Below are 17,049 nucleotides of genomic sequence, written 5' to 3'. Positions count from 1 at the left end.
ACTCATTCAAGCCATGAAACTGTGCTTGACATATGAGGACCGATTCCCTTCTGAAATACTGAAACAACAAGTTCGGACTTTAGAAGCAAATTGAGCACAGTGCACTCTAAGGAAATGTGTTGTTAATCTCTGTCTTGGGACCTTCCTCCTGGATTCCCTGGGCAGTGCCAGGGGGAAGGGGGGCTGTGTGTGCAGATCTCTACAGATGTCTCTGCAAGTATTCTTGTGTTGACTGAGGTCCCAAAGAACAGCTCCTGTGTTTTTCTGAAGCTAACATGTCCTCCCTTGGGGATACGTCCTAAGCCCCCCAGACTGTCCAGCTTGGCATTTGGTCTGGGGGCCTTGCACATGTCACTTCTGAGCAGTGGCTGGTTCTTTAAGCCCTTAGTCTGTAATCTTGTAGACAGATTATCATGAAATGCTTCACATGGTGTCGACCGAAGCTGTAGCGTCCATGATTCTTGGGCTTGAGGTGTGAATTACATCATTTCCCATACTCCTTAAGGGAGATACATGGGTAGCTACAATTTTAAACATATGCTTTTGTGTGGGCCACCGGGAACTGTCAAGCATCGTGCCACCAATCTCATGCCACGTTCTGGGAAAAGTATGACTTCACGTGGAAGGATGAGCAAAACAGAGCTGGGTCCTTGACTGACTCCTGGATTGTCACATTATGGGGTGGTAAGGGAGCCAGACCGTGGGGTTTGAGTAGTGTCTCTGCCTCTTACCACCTGTGTGACTGCAGGCGAATAGCTCGACTGACTACTGGCCTCTCCACTTCTTCATTGTAAAGTGAGGACGATAAAGTGACATGTGGGATTGCTAAGACTGACAGGGTCACCCATGCTTCCGGAGCACATAGGACAGTGTCCAGAACTAAGGGAGCATAGTTATTACATAAATGACTTTGTGGGGGAAGTAAGTTCACTATACTGCAATGCAAAGCAGAGTTTGCTACATGGCCAAGGCAAAAACCAGAGTCGGGGGCTGCGTATGCATGGAGACGCCATTGGAGTGGGGTGAATGGGGTGGGTTTCTTAGACGTGGAAGCCCTGACTCGCCGTGTTCCGGGACAGATGGCAATTTTCCTGCTAGAGATTTGCTTTGAGGGGGAGGCCACTATAATGCAGAGAGGGAGAGCAGCAAAGGAGGGGCCGGGGAGGCTTTGTTTGGTGAATGATCAGACTGGTGGGCATGGAGGTTAAGTGCAGTGGGAACCACACGCCAGGAACGGACCAGGAGGAGAGCAGTAAATGCCAGGACGTCATGGATGCTGAGCTATAGGGTGTGACTGTACGTGGGAGCCATCGCACAGCCAAGGACACCTTTCCAAGATTAACAACAAGGGCGGCAGCGAAGTGATAGGATCACAGTAGAATGTGAGGAGTAAAACCCCAGCATTCAGACCATCAGGGAAATGTAGAACAGCTGGCTCCTGCGGGGGACAGGGAGGGTGGCACCTGATCTGCAGGGTCTGCCAATTTCCGTAGTGGACCCATGGCGTGGTGTTATGGGACATGGGGCCAGAAGGACTCCACAGTCAGCTCTTGTCACCTGTGCCCGTCAGCACCAGCTTACCTCCTGTCCGCACCAACCCCCACTCGCAGGCCCAGCATGGCGCTACCTTGGCCACGGTGTGGGTCCCTCTGACTCTTGGTTTCCTTATCTGCAAAAAAGAAATCATATGAAACAAAAGACATGATGCTTTCATTGATTTTAAAAAAATGCAGGAAGGCCAGAGGTCTCACCCTGATCCCCCAGAGCAGCGCCCTACCTCTCCAGCAGCGGGAGGCTGCCTCCATCCCTTGGCTCATGGCCCCTTCTTTCAACTTGAGAGATAGCAAGGCACATCTTCTCTCTTCTCTGACCTCCTGCCTTTCCCTTATTTGGGTCCTTGTGATGACCTTGGGCATACCTGGATAATCCGGGGTAATCTCCCCATCTCAAAATCTTGAACTGGATCCCATTGGCAAAGCCCCCTTTGTCATGGAAGGTCACAGATTCCCAGGTTCTGGAGGTCAGGTTGTGGGTATGTTTTGGGGCCGCATTATTGAGCCTATGGCAGTGACCATAGACGACCACGTGTGTTTGTGTGGGTATGTGGGTGCCTGTATGTGTCTACAGTCATTGATGTAAATCTGATCACGTCTGTGTGCACATTTCTCATGGTGGATGTGGGCGTGTTTAGGAATATGACAAGAAGCAGAGAGACGAGGTAGTAAGTGGGGGGGGGGGGTTGAAGCCCAGGGCATTTGTTTTTGTAGTTTGAGTACCCTCTATTTTAAAATAGCATTATTTCAACGTGATATGTGAAGCATTACAGTATTTTTAGTCTTGAAGGGACTTACCAGTTCACAAGGAGAAAAAACTGATGTAGAAGCTTGAGGCAGGAGGTTGCTGGGACATAAGGATTTTTTCTTTCAGTTGAGGTGTAGTTGACAAGGATGGGTTTTTGGTGAGGGTTGTCAAGGATAGGAACTCATTATATATATCTATGCATGTGTACATATCGAGATATATATATTTACATATCTATCTATATATACATTATACTTACTTGTATGTATCTATATTTGTACACAGAAAGATATATATAAGTATATATACAAAGATGGGTCTGACCGATTTCCTGCAGGGTTCCTTTCTGGTGAATTCTGTTTTCTAGGCGGAGGGCAGGAAACCTGCTGAGGATGAAGATGTGTTAGGTGTGGGGTTGGGAGGGAAGGAGGCACGGACTTTTGATGATTCGTCTTTGTGTAGGGTAACCATCCGTGTTCTGGAGTGGGAAGGGGCAAGGCGAGTGAGCTGAGGCAGTTAGGGACTTTGATTTGGGTCTGTCGTCTTGAATAGTCTCGCATCCAAGTTCCTGGAGGCACATCTCCGTCTGTGGCTTTCGGAACTTTCTGGAGTCCACAGGATCTTGTAGGGTGCAGCTCTCTGTAAAGTCATCTGCCTATTCCTGCCTCCCCCCACCTTTAGCTCTTCTCACCCCTGATGCTCGCTGACCTTGGGCAAGGTCACAGCAAACATGCATGTCTGCATGATTTCCCCATCAACCTCCTTCCTGTGGGCTGGCTGCCACATCCTGGGGCTTTGCTGTTCTAAACGAGTTAGACTCTTCTGCACAGTGAAGCCGTCTTCATTTGGTCTGGAGGGATGTGATCTCCTCAAGGATAAATAATTCTTTTTGTTGTTGACATTAACAAATGTCTCGTATAGTGTTACCTGGTGACACATTGTTGCCACACTTGTGGCGAGTGCAACAAGAGTGACAAGCTTGTACAATCACCGTCGTTACAACTGAAACCAGCACAACATTGTGTCAACTCTTCACGAAGAAAGTAATAAAAAGTGTCCCCAGGAGAGATCGAAAGTGATGGTGCTCTCTGTTCTCTTGGAATTTGGTGAAATATTTATTTTTTACAATCAGGAATGTTTTCTCTTCTCTGTTGTCTTTCTATGATGCTGCTTTTGGGTTTTTCTGGTATCTTCCCAAGAAGCCCCACTATCTTTGTTGAACAACCGATGTGTGACTCATGAGTGGGCAGCCTGGCCCCCGCTGTTTTTATTTCTTTGTCTTTAACATTTACCTTTAGGGAAAGCTTCCAAAGTTCCCCATCTCATTTGATAAATTCAATTTTCTGCTTTTTCAAATCTGTTTTATTGCCTCTGGAACCATTTTAAATCCCTTACTTTTAATACTGTCAGATCTTCTTTCCTCTTACCCTTTATTGCATCAGAAGTAACAAAGAGCCTGTATGGTCTGGACAGTGGAGGGCTTGAAAGTTGTTCCATGTAAAATGCATTTCCATGTTCTTTGGTGAATATTCTGCAAAGCTATATTGTTCCCCTGCCTCCTGAACGCCTTCTTAAATGTTTTCCTTTTATTTGGCACCTTTTGTGACTAAGTCCCATTCCTATTTCTGCGTTTTGTTTATTTGCTTTTTCTCTTTTGCTGTCCTTCTCTGAGGGTCGTCTTTTGCTGTGCAACTTCCCTCCACAGAACAGAGGGTGTTGTCTTCGCCCTGGTTTCCCTTGCTCCTGTTAGAGTTCCCAACAAGCATCTGCCCGGAGGGACCACTGAGCCTGTGTTCGCGTGCCCTGCCCCTGCGGCTTGTAGCGTGAGCCCTGAGCCCTGTGGAGGAGGATCGGGCTTGTTGATACTCCCAGCAGGGGACCCAGGGCCCAAAAGTTCCTGGGCTCTGGACTCGGTTAGGCTTGGCCTGGACCCATCCCCGGAGTGTAGGGAGGCGATGTCACACCTCCTGTTCCTTGTTAGCAAGACACCTCCTTGGAGCTTTCTGTGCAGGTGGCCAGGCTTCCTCGTGGGTCTTTGAACTCAGCTCACTGCAAAAGTTGCCAACCAGCCCCAGTGCCATGTTGCTTTTAGATACATCAGGGGAGTTCCTCTAGGCTGCCTGCTGTTTTCTTTTTATGACCTCATGCTTAGGGTGGCCAGACTTAGCAAATAAAAATACAGGATTCCCCAGGGCATTTGAATCTCAAATCAACAACAAATTTATGTTCTTTCTCTTATACATATGCCCCTGTGATGTTTCTGTTTATTGGAAATTGAGACTTAATTGGGTTCGTGTATTTTAGCGGGCAGCCTTAACTGTGCCGTATTTTTTTGCACGTGGTGTCCCATGTGACCTCTCAGGAATCCCTGTGGCTCCTGCCTGGCATCCCAAACTTCACGTTCAACACAGGTGAAAATCCTGTACCTGCTACCCCATCCCTTCAGGTTCCGCTTTCCGGTCGGCCCCCGGGGGAAGGTAAAGGTCGGTCCTCAAATTGCCGTCTTCCCCATCTTTCGTAAAAGTACTGTTTAGGGAAATAATTATGTTTTCAAAAACGCTAAAATTAATATAAAATCTTTCCAACACCACTAAATTGCTCTAAGATGGGAACATACCGCTTTCCTTCAGATTGGTGTTTAAGGCCATGGCCTCGAAATCAAATGTAATTTTTTTCGTAATGGGCTATTAATTGAGATTTACTGGTTATCTGACATCTTCCTCATGTTTATGTAGAATTGGTGTTTGTAGGTTATAAGAGCCGCCCCTGTTGGGGATTCAAGGGTAATGAGTTTTACTTCTTAGTCCGTTCTATGCATTGTGGAACAGAATTGGCATTATTTTTGCAGTTTTGTTTAAAAAAAAAAAAAGAATAAAGGAAGTATAAGTAAATACCCTGAGTTTAGGGTCAATTTGGAGCTCTTTTAAGCAATAAACATTGAGGTCAGATACCAGAAAAAGACAAATGGGCCATCTGTGCAAGAAAGCTTAGGAATGACTTCCCTTTCAAGGATGTTTGCAGTGATCCCCTATTCCTTTCCCAAATAAAATCAGAAGACCCAGGGTCATTGTCCTTGGCGTATGTAATTAGTTACACAATTAAGATTGGTGTCCTTAAGGAGTAGGGTCCAGTGTTGGATGGGAGATTCCTCATGGTCTTAGTGTCTAGTGTGCATCATGAATGATTTACAACCTCACAGTTTGGTCTTGGCGCTTTGTGGAATGAAGGAGAAGCCGGTGTGAGATGGCTCGAGGCACTTGTTCTGAGTCACGCCCAGGTGTATTTTTAAGAATCAGGAGACACAGTATCGTTGATGTTGGTCTTCTTAGTGCTCTCGTTGTGTGGAGAAGCTACAGTTACATGGAGCTCTTGATGGGGTCGAGGATTCTAATTATAGACAGATGGCGGAGAGAACACAGCATCCCAAATCCTGCTTTAATAATATAATCCGCTCTTTGTCATATTAATGTCATAATTCCTTTGTCGATGCATCCGTTCATGCATGTATCAAATATTTATTCAGGACCTGGTATTTTCCAGGCGCTCTGCTAGGGACTTCGAAAACGTGGAGCAAAGGACCCAGGACCAGTCCCGGGAAGCATTCTGGAGAAGTGACTTCATAAGGCCCCCCGTGGAGTGGCAGGGTGGAGGGGCACCCAGGGAAACCGTGAAGCATAAGGTGCAGAACATTAGCAGAAAACCCACCCCCGTTCTTTGCTTCCACTAAAACTCACGCCGCCAAGTACAGGAGTGTAGGAAACACGGATCCGGAGTGATTCCCAGGAAGTTTCAAAAACATCATCCTGTTATCTGGTACCTTTGATGTTTTGATTTTGGGGAAAGAAATTCCTGTTTGTTAGGTTAAACCGCACGGAATCACTGCAGGGGTCAGCCCAAACGGCTCACTCCTCTACAGTTTCCAGCGGTTCAGCACAACACAGACCTTGGCTGCTTCCTTGGGGAAGGACTCGGTTAGGGCTGGCCTGGACCCTAACCTGGCGTGTCACGCCCTGCCGTGTCGCAGCTGGATGGGGCCTCTATGCCCTGGTGGGGCCCTCACGCTGCACGGCAGCCGTCGGGGGATAGGCAGAGGGTTCAGGGACTGGCCTGTCACCTGGGAGCGTGTGCAGCAAAGCCGTGCACGGGAGGAGTTCTCACTCTCTCCTGCACTCTGGGACAGCCAACTGCTGCGGTCTGTACTCAGGTGGTCTTTAAGCCTCAGAACAGGTGTTCCCGGGGGCCTTTGAAGCTGGTCAGCACAATGCAGGTCGGGGCCCCTGTTGCTTTCGCTGCAGAATAACCAGAGAGAAATACAGGGCTACTAATGAGCCGGGCTTTGTGTGGCTTGTGGAACTGTGCCTAGAAAGTCAGTGTTCCCAAAGCAAATAATTTCCATTTCTAAAACCCGTTAAATTGGTTCTTGCATTGTGTAATTTCTACGTCTGTGTTTTTCTTACAGAAAATAAGGCATACTGTAAAAATAGCAGTTTCTTTTTTCCCCCCTCCCCCTCTGATGGAGGGATATGTTCAGTAAGGAGAGAAAAAAAGACTACCTTTTGTGCTCTGGGATCAAAACAGCTTTCAGGGAGGTTACGGGTGTAATGAAAAAGGCATGTCTCCTGAGGACATGGGGTGCGTGCCTGACACACTGGGGCCCGACAGGACACGGTCAGGTCCCCTCCCGGAGGGTCCTTCCAGCACCTGCTTCTGGGCCTTGCGTCTCAGCTGAACCCTGAGGGGCGTGTGTGACTCAGGTGATTGTGAATGCCCATCTTCATTCACCTTCTCCCCAAGTCTTTTATTGTTCCCCGGTGGCTGGAGTGTCCTTACAGGGAGTGTGTGTCCCGGATGGAACGTGCAACAGGGAGGGTCGGGTGGCGTGTGGACAGAGCATCCGCGCCCTTGCTGTGAAAGTTATTTCTGGCCCTGGTCTCGGTCCGTCTGGTGGCGTTAACAGGGACAGCCTTCTCTGTTGACGCTGGTGTGCTCTGAGGTCTTCCCTAATCCTGGGTGATCGCTCCTTTTAGCAAAAAGAGAGCACGTCGTAGGCAGCGTCCCACCGTAAAAGCAACATACTTACGATCGGGTGAGTGGATTGCGTAAGAAGATTGGGAGACAGTGGCAGGGCTGGGACGAAGATGGCATTGGGTGACAAGGGGTAGGAAGACGGGGGAGTATGGTTCGTTTAGCACAGGCCTGGGTTCCTAACACCTGCGCTCCGATTCCCTCCCGACAGTGACCGAGAGCCGCGGCGTCCTGGAGAGCGTCCAGAGGTTCTCCTTGCTGCCCACCTACCTCCCCGTGACCTACCACATCAACAACGCCGACGTGTCCTTCTTCCTCAAGGAGGCCAACCAGGACATCATGCGCAACTCCAGCCTGCAGTCCCGCGTGGAGTCCTTCCTGATTTACAAGGCCAAGCGGCTGCCCGTGCTGAACGCCAGCTACGGGCCCTTCTCCATCGAGCAGGTGGTGCCCCAGGACCTGATGCTGCCCTCCAGCCCCTTCGGATTCACCAACAAGTTTTCCCTCAACTGGAAGCTGAAGGCGCACATCCTGCGGGACAAGGTGTACCTGAGCCGGCCCAAGGTGCAGGTGCTGTTCCACCTGCTGGGCCGGGACTGGGCGGCCCCGAGCCCCGGCGAGAGGCTGCCGTGCCTGCGCCTGTTCGCCTTCCGCGAGACCCGGGAGGTGCGGGCCGGCTGCCGGCTGCAGGGGGCCCTGGGGCTGTGCGTGGCCGAGCTGGAGCTGTTGGCCGCCTGGTTCGGGCCCCCCAGCGTGGTGGCCGGGAGGAAGAAGGCGCCCGGGCTGCCCGAGGGGAGCCCCGTGGAGCTCTACTACTCTGTGCAGCCGGGGGACGCCCGCGGGGACTGCGTGGGCGGCGACACCCGGAAGGGTAATGCCATCCGGCCGGGGAAGGACGGGCTGGACGAGGCCGTGCCCCACCTGCAGAGGATCGGGAGTGTCTTCCTCTACCAAACAGGCAGCCGGCCGGCGCTGAGGGAGCTGCGTCTGGACAGCAACGTGGCCATCCTGTACTCAGCGCACACGGCCAGGCAGGGCGACGTACTCACCTTCCCCGTGGCCGTGTCCCGAAACTGCAGTGCTGATCGCTTCACACTCAGGTGAGTCCCCTGGAGCACCTGTCCCCACGCCTCCAGCCCCCCACTCTCCGGCCCCAAGAGCCGCGTTCACACCCCCAGAAGTGGGACACCTTCTGAATTTCCTAAACCGCCTTGTCAGGGTGGGATGGAGAGAAAGCTTTGCTCTTACCCAGTGGGCTGGCAGTTTGGTGGTAAAGACGTTCTGATGTCCAGGATAAGCCAGACCCTCCCAGAGCAGTTCGGGGGACGCGAATCTGCACCCCCCACCTGAGCCTGGGCTCTCATTGGAAGTCTGAGGAATGCGGGGGTCCCGCCGGGCCCTTTGCGCCTCGGGGAGTCCAAGAGCTCACAGTCGCGTCGACAAATGGGACTCCGACAGTTGTCTGGAGGAGAGAGGGTAGTTCTGCCAACTCAGATCTATTCCCAGCCTGTGAGTTCTAAGTATGACACGGTATCGGACTCCCTAGTTTGTTTCTCTCCGGAAATAGAGCTCAGTGTTCAAAACATAAAAGAGCATAATGTGTGAAGCATCTACTGTAGCGTTTGTTGAGTAGCTTACATAAGAAAATACCAAAGACGAGACATTTAAGAGGAGTACTGTGCACTTTGGGGGAAAAGATGGGTTCATTATCACTCTGGGAATACGTGAGAGCAGCTCTTTGCTTTGGCTTGATGGGATTTTCATGAAACCGTTTTCTGTTTGTTTCAAACCCAAGACAGCTTTGCTGCACAGGTCCCTGGGCGTCCGTGGGATTGGGTTTCCTAGAAGCATCTTGACGACATTGTTACCCAACACGGAAACTTGATCTCACGTGCCACATACAACACCTGGGATGACCCCAGAAGACAGGAGGTTTCTGTCGGTGGCACACAGTTTCTGTGTGGGGTTTAAAGTTCACGCCCCGGGGCCAGTTCTCCCGCCCTTCTCCCTGTGAGCTCAGATCGGCTTTTTCTTTATTCTCCTTTCTCTTTGTTTTTGTGAAGAGGTGGGGGAGTTTCACAAAGGAACCTTTCTTTCGCTTGTGCCTTGCACATTTACGCTTTGCTGATTGTGACCTTTTAATCTTAACTAAAGATACAGAAACCCATGCACCACATTAATCTAATGATTGGACGTGGCTGATTCTTGGCAGGTACAGACCTTTGGCTTGGGCTGATAGTGCATCAGGGAACTGACCCCTGGGGATTTAGGCCACAGAAACACATTGGCAGGGCTGAGGCCTCATTAGCTCTCCTTCTGTCCTCTGGAATCAGCCCGGGATTCAGCTGCTCACACACTCTGCACGGTTTGCTGGCTTTGTGCTCTGCTTTTTCAGGATTGACGGTCTTATACAATGTTCTTTGTGGCAATGGTTGCTTATGGAGGGAACTGTTTTGCTTATAGAAACCAAAGGTTTGGAATAAGGAGAGCTTTGTTCTTGCCTGATTTTGGACCCTCTGCCATCCTGTACGTTTGCCAGCGGCTGGTTGTTGAATTCCTGGACCCAGGGTGAAAACCCCAAATCTCCGGGAGATATTATCTGTTTCCAGTCTTTTAGGGAGGCAGTCGTATGTGTCCCATTATACTTCCCAGAAGGCTTTGTTCCTGATGACTACCCATTGCACGTTAAAACGTGGGCAGAGGAGTCCTGAGGATGGCTCCCTCATTGGCAAGCTGCCACAAAGCCAGCAGAAATGTGCTTTGCTGAGCCATGTCATCTAAGGAGTCGGGACCTTTGCAAGCACAGAAACAAACACATTTTGAAACTCCTAGATGTGTTCGCCCTACACCTAGACATCAAGGGTTTGAGAATTTTGAATGCATGGGGAAAGTGTACTTGTTTCAGAGTTGGCCAGTTAGAAATTTGTAAAGAAAAGATCCAGTTTCTAAGTGCAGGTAATCGTGAAGTTGATAGCTCATGAATGTGTGTTGACCCCGGTGAGGTGGGACACTTTCTGTCCCCTGAGCAGCAGTAAGGACGCGCTGGTTGCAAACTTGAAATACTTTCATGACGAGCGAGTCCTAGGGGTTTGTGACAACGGCTGGAGGTGAACGTGGGTCTGTCATGCTCTTAGCATTGAGTTTGAATTCTCCTAATTAGAAAATAATAAAACACTGTATCTTTTTTAATGAAGTCCATTTCACACTAATTTAGCATAGTTTCCAAACTGGGTCTTAGACTGGGTCCGGCTCTGCTCTGTCTGCATCTGGTCCTAATAACCCTGCACGCTCCAGCCACGTATCCTTACGTGCTTTTCTCTGAGTGTGTGATTTTTGTTTCTAGACATTCTGTGTTGACCTGCTAACGTGGTCAGGGGTGGGCTGATATCTTATAGGTCATGTGTCAGCTGGACATGCACAGTCACTTAAGGGTGACCAGGGACAGGAGGGGATTAAAGTGCCACCCACCCCCACCACCTACAGCAGCTGACATTTGAGCTCTTTGCTGGTAAGAGTTTCCTCCTAGAAGACAGTCAGTAACTGCGCCAGCTGTTCCTGTGCCTGCGACCTGAGGGTGACACCGTGGCTACTGCACAGGCCTTTGGTTCTAGGAATCCAGTTTTGTCCTGCAAATCATCAATGAGGGTAGTTTAAAACAGTATCTGTGTGTGTGTGCAGGCGGGTGTGCACATGTGCATGTGTGGGTGGATGGGTGTGTGCATATATGGTGTGTGTGCAGGGTGTGCATATGTGCATGTGTGTGCAGGCAAGTGTGTGCATGTCTGTGTAGGTGGGAGTGTCCACATGGGTGCGCATGAATGTGTGCGCCTGTGGCGCGTGTGCAGGCAGGTGTGTGCGTATGTGTGCATGGGCGTGTGCAGGGATGGGTGTGTGCATCTGTGTCAGTGTGTGCGTGAGTATGCACATGTGTCCGGGTGCTTGCATGCACAGGTGTGCGTGTTAACAGCCGAGAAGCCGAGAAGCCGGGTGGGCCTGTTTGTCGTCTTAGGACTCCTGTTCCTCCTGCAGCTGCTGTCTTCCCAAGCAAACCTCCACAAAAGAAGAAAAGCAGATGCTTTCATTCCTTAGACATCTAAAGATCCCTTTTAATTTCAGAAAATGTTTTTCTTCAAGTGAACAACTGAAGCATCCCACGGCACTCAGGCCCTTTCTTCATGTTCTCACCTCCGGTTCTGTCCCGTTTCTACCCCCCAGAGAGAGCCAATTTCAGAAGCAACCTAGGTCTCTAATCACCAGATTGCGTGTCTGGAGGAAGAAAAGAAGGCGGGCTCTCTCTCACCACCCCCCATTTCTTCTGTTCCTTTTCCCCACAGAATATCAGTTCGAAAGAGGTCCTGGCCATCAGATCTGAGTGCGGGGCTGGAACCAAATATTTGCATAGCATGAGCTTAGTTCTGAAAAATGCAGGAAGTGCTGGTGGAAAGGTCTTTAACACCGAAGAACAGGGGCTTTTCTCAAAGTCAGAGACCTTCTCAAATTTGTTGAATGAAGGAATGAGTGAGTGGGCCCGTGGTTATTAGGAACGAATGCATATACGTGACTCCGGTCTTTGCTGTTTAACCCTAAGTGCTCGGGAGCATGTGGAGGACAGTGTGTCCAGCACGGGGTCACATGGCTATCTCTGAAGAAGACATTACTGAGGCAATGTTCTTGGGAAGATGAGAGTTAGGATGGCAGCAGCAGGAGAAGATGGTAAGAGTATTTGATGAGGGAAGAACCCAGCCTGGGTTGGATCAGGCTCGAAAGATCTTCACTGGTGGTTCACGATGCCCACTTTGCAGGATTCTGAGCTTGTTAGGACTTAATGTGGTAGCTTGAGATTGGCCCTGACCTTCACTCCCTTGAAGCCTGCACCTTTGAACCTGCCCTGACCTAGAATCGGGTCCTTTTCTTAGTCTGTTTCAGGTAAAGTATGCCCTGGTAAAGCCAGTGATATTCTTCGTTGCTGGCCATCAATTCCAGTCCAACTTATTTACGAGAAAATAAATAAATAAAGAGCTTGCAGGGTATATATGGTCATATATATGGTATATATATGGTCTCAAGGATTAATAAGAGACGGGGACTCAGGGCTTGGTGTTTGAGAGATGGTGGACAGAACAGCCTCCTGCAAGCATCTGTTCCACCCCCGGCTGTAAACTCCTTCATCTGCATTTCTCACTCTCACAACAGGTGCAGGGACTCTGGGGAGGCTCCCGCTGTCTACCTGTCTACCTGCTGTCTCTGCAGGCGGTGGGGGAGGGGCTGCCTGTGGCTCTAAGAGCACATCCCACGGGCGCAGGTGCTTCCTTCACGAGGAACCCATTGGGAAGGAGGTGCATGCCAGGTGTCCTCAAACCCCAGCGAGCTCTGTGACATCTGTCCCTGGGACTTGCCTCCCGTTGTTGTCCAGTGGACATTAGCAGAGTTGCGTGGAGTAGACAGCGGGCCGGAGGCAGACGGAGAAAGGAGGGTGTTCTCTCTGTTTTAAATGAGCTTTTGATCATAGAGTAGATGTTGATTTATAGGGCAGTTGTGGAGTCGGTGGAGGACAGTCCCAGATGCCTCACGGCTGGTTTCCGCCATTAGTCACATGTTACATTAGTGTGGTCCGTTTGTCACAATTAGCCAACCAGACTTGCTTCACGGTCCCCTAGTCTCTGCCCCACACCCCCTTCTCGGCTCCAGGATCCCAGTCAGGACATCGCATTTGTGTGGTCATTGGGTCTCTTGGGACACCCCACCCCCACCCCACAGACCGTTTTTACTCAACTGTTCAGAAATTGGAAGAACGTCCCTTTGTGGGGGTCGGGGTTGGGGGGGTACCTGTTGCATGGTTTTCTCAAGACTGGATTGGAGTGATGAGTGATGGTGGAAACCAGAGAGACAAAGTACCCTGGTCGTCCCATCGTGCCCGTGATATGCCTGACTCACCACGGCTACAACCTCACTTTCGCTGGTGTAGAGTGTTCCCTGGCCCCCCACCCCGAGGCTGCCTCCCCTGTCTCCCCTGCACCATGCTCCCTGCTTTGGAAGGAAGCTCACAGTTACCGAGTGGGGAGGGACACTCCACCTCCCCGAGCTGTCATATCTACCCGCATTATTTGGAATTCTGCAGGAGAAATTTATTTATTTCAACAGGAGCACCTGGATATTTGTGCTACAATTTGAGTTATAACCCAGTAGAGCCGATGGGGTTCCCCCCACTCACACTGCTGACATTTTCAGATTGGGCAGTATTTTGTTGGTGGGGGGGTCAGTCTGGCCCCTGCAGCCTCCCCCACTCCCACCCGCTAGATGCTGTAGGAAAGAAACCCCAGCTGCGAACCCCAAAATGTGCCCAGATATTGTCACACATCCCCTGCAGGAGAAGATAACCCTGCAAGTTAAAAAACCACTGAACTAGATTATAGTCATCGGGGAAAAAAACATTTACAGAGTGAACTCACCTCTCACACAGGGGGACGTCCAGAGTTTAGAATTAAGGGGACATTGTGTGTGGTCAGATCATGAGAATCTTTTAAATTTCCCACAACCTATATTATTCTTTCTGCTCAGTGTGGCAGAAGCCATTCACTGCCTGGAAGGTGCAGCTTCCCCTCCTGCCTCAAAACACAGAGCCTCAAGGGCACCGAAAGTCAGCTTCCTCTTCCCAGTTGACGTGGGAAACCAGGAAACATTTCATGTTCTCTTTTCTCGGTGCAGGGAGCTGTTGTGAGGCAGCTCGTGGAGGATGTAGGAAGGACGGTCTCCATAGTCCCCTCTGGGGCCTGTCTCTTGTCGCTGCACCCAGGAAATGTGGGAGAGGAAACAGAATGAGCGGAACTGGGTGGACATGGCAGTTCCTGTCTTCGTTGTGGTTCTGGAAGGTTCTCTTGGGAACAGGTGGACATCCATAGATGTGGATGTGGTTTTGGCAGAAGGTGAGGGTGTGGCCTTGGGAACTGCTGTTCCTCCTTTGACCAGGGCGCTGGTACAACGATTTTTATGAAAGGGATTTCTTGCTGGGTCAGCCTTTTGGGTTTAAATGACATAATCGTTACTGTTATTTGAGGGACGGACCCACAGACAGGCTTGTCTTGCGTCTCGCCTTCTCTGGGGTCATATTTGGCTCTGCAGACTTCCGGCCACTGTCGTGTGCCTTCTGTCTCCTTGGGCTGACCTTCATCTTCACAGGGCTCCCTCACTGTCCTATCATCCTGCATTGTAGGGCCACCCGTGGTCTCCTTCTCAACCAGACTGACAGCATCTGGAGGGAAAGGACCTCAGTCTATATCTATGTCAGCGCGACACCCGCTGGAATGTTCTGATGTCCCGGACAAGCTTTGGTCCATAGATCTGGGTGAGCGGGAAGACGCGGCGGGTGATCCGGCTCAGGCTGGGTCATCCTGGGGGCCTGGCCCCCACTTCCCAGCACATCGCTGCACCCCAGGGTGGGGAGGAGTACCCCATGCCCAGGCCAGGGGGATTCCGAGGTGGGCTTTGGTCCTGAAGGTCGTCTGTTCATGTAGGTCTCCACCGAGATGTCAGTGTCCCCGGTAGGTGTGGTCAGCCCTGCACAGAGCTGTGCGGGGAGCATCTTCATGTCCCCTAGCACGTTCAGACTCTGTTTCTCTGTGTGCTCCTCGGGGCTCCTGCAGGGGTGACACGCAGGGCTGGGGTGGGGGCTGCGTGAGACTGGAGAAGGGTTGATCATTCCCACGGTAACCACACTTGTAATCTGTGTCAAGCACTGCTTGGGGCGATTTGGATATTTTTTACACGTTTAATCCTCAAAACAGCTTTTCTGATTGGGCATAATGATTACCTACATTTCCAGAAGGGGCAACTGAATGAGTGGTTCCCTGCTGGTCCGGTGCCTTGCCAGAGTCCCCGGAGCCAGGGACACGTGACTTAACGTCCTGAGGACACAGCCTTGGTGACACACAGCCCCCAGACACACATCCGAAAACCCATCTGCCTGAGTGCAAGGCTGGGGGGGTGGGGGGGCGGGTAGCCGCAGTGTCTCCGAAATCCATTTTTTAAAAGCACTTACGGGAATGAGTTCCCTCAAGTGTTTTTCCCCAGTCAGGAACTCCTCGCTGAGGACAGAGCTCGGGGCTGGGAGGTGACCCGGAGCAGCCCTCGGCCTGGCCCCTGACCATGGGAGGGAGCTGTGACAACTGGGGTGTTTGTAGGGGGCGCGCGGGTGCTGACACAAGCCCCTGAGTCCTCCCAGTCACTGGCTCTGAGGGACGGTAGTGGACTGGGGTGGCCAGGTCCGGTCCCTGTGCACATGGCCATCACCACACGGAGAGGCAGTTTCCAATCCTTGGGCAGAGTTCACCTATGGCCGACTGCACGGGGTCTGGGTGGAGAGCGTGCAGCGTGGGGTCCGGGGGCCCTGGGCACCTGGCCTTGTCACTGTGTCCCCTGGGAAGGTCACTGGAGCTCACAGAGCCCCAGTTTTGTGTATCGTGGGGGTAGAAGTCAAAGGCCACGGTGAACTATGAACAGAATGTGTATGGTCAGTGGGGCATTCAGTAAATAACCTGTCAGCAGAGAAATGCCTCAGGGATCAGGTGGCACGCAAACCTGACTGAGGTCCGTCTCCAATGAGCACCATCAGGTCACTGTGAAAAGGGCAGGTGTTAGCCCAAGGCTCAGGTGACTTGTAACGAAAAGAAGGGGCGTGTTCAGAGCTGCCCAGGAGCATTTCCTTGGATAATTTAGGAGAGCGACAGACTCAGTGGGTATTCTGGAATAAGGTGCTAGAATGAAGCCAGATGTCAATATCTTTTCTCCCGAATCTGAAGGTATGAAAAACAAAGTGATTTAAACAGACCAGCAAAAATAATATCCGCACCAACCGACAGAGGACTGGTTGGGGGGGGGGTCACTAAAGAGTGAGCAGAGGTTTCTAGAAACCTGCTCTGAGCCTCTCCCCGCCTCTCCCCACGCAGATGTCCCGCTCCCTCAGGCCTCTGTGAGGGGACTGTAGGGTGATGGGTTCCACAAGGCCGCGCAGTCTCTGAGTCTCTTCGTGTGGGGATGTGGGCTCCTGCCCCCGCATGTGCCTGGGCCTCAGCTCCCGGCTTTCGCGGTAGAACAGGGCCAACGTGAGGATCTGGGAGTCTGAGGCTGGACCGTGGCAGGCCTCGACCTTCCTCTGTGGGTTTCAGAACACTTGTCCTTGGAGCCCGGAGCCACCGTGGGAAGAGGCCAGCTGGTCTTCTGGGACAGAACCTGAGGCTCCATGGATAGGGAGGGACCCGGTAGGCCCAGGCTTCACGCCCACCCTGTCGAGGCCCCAGACGGTGAGGGAAGCTGTCTCGGATGCCGCAGGCCAGATGGCGACCTCAGCCCCTTCCAGAAGCGAGCAGGTGCACCTCACAGCAGAGACCTGCTCACCTTCCGGGTGCATGAAGTTGCCGTGTCTAGAAAGGCTGCTGTAGTTTCCTGAGCGGCGGTGGAGAGCTGTGGGAGGGCTGCCTGGGCTGTCAGGAAGGGGTCGTCATGAAGCATTCCCCATAAACATGCCCCGTTTGCCCGAGGACACAGAACAGGTGCACGAGGGCCACTCGCTCTCAGCTTCTTCTCCACCATCTCCCGCTCTCCTGGAGCCTCCTGGCTCCCCCCGATCACCTGCCTCCCCACGTGTCCTACCTGAACTCCACCTGGCCCCTGGATGTGTGTGGCCGATGGGACCTGATGGTGGGAATCCCGGGTGTGGGAAGTGAGGTC

General features: G+C 51.6%; 1 protein-coding gene across 2 annotated transcripts in view; it reads left to right on the top strand.

Moving 5' to 3' along the window:
- Positions 1–17,049, top strand: part of TMEM132D (transmembrane protein 132D) — a 571,936-nt gene that overhangs the window by 147,971 nt on the left and 406,916 nt on the right. The window contains exon 2 of one of the 2 annotated variants that reach the window (XM_032310915.1): positions 7,538–8,426. The exons of the other annotated variant lie outside the window; for it this stretch is intronic. Coding sequence (XP_032166806.1) covers positions 7,538–8,426 — 889 coding nt within the window. The remainder of the gene's footprint in view (positions 1–7,537; positions 8,427–17,049) is intronic. 2 annotated transcript variants of the gene reach the window in all.

Source organism: Mustela erminea, chromosome 13 (genome assembly GCF_009829155.1).
Source record: "Mustela erminea isolate mMusErm1 chromosome 13, mMusErm1.Pri, whole genome shotgun sequence".
NCBI lineage: Eukaryota > Metazoa > Chordata > Mammalia > Carnivora > Mustelidae > Mustela > Mustela erminea.
This window is presented reverse-complemented; position numbering and strand designations above follow the sequence as displayed.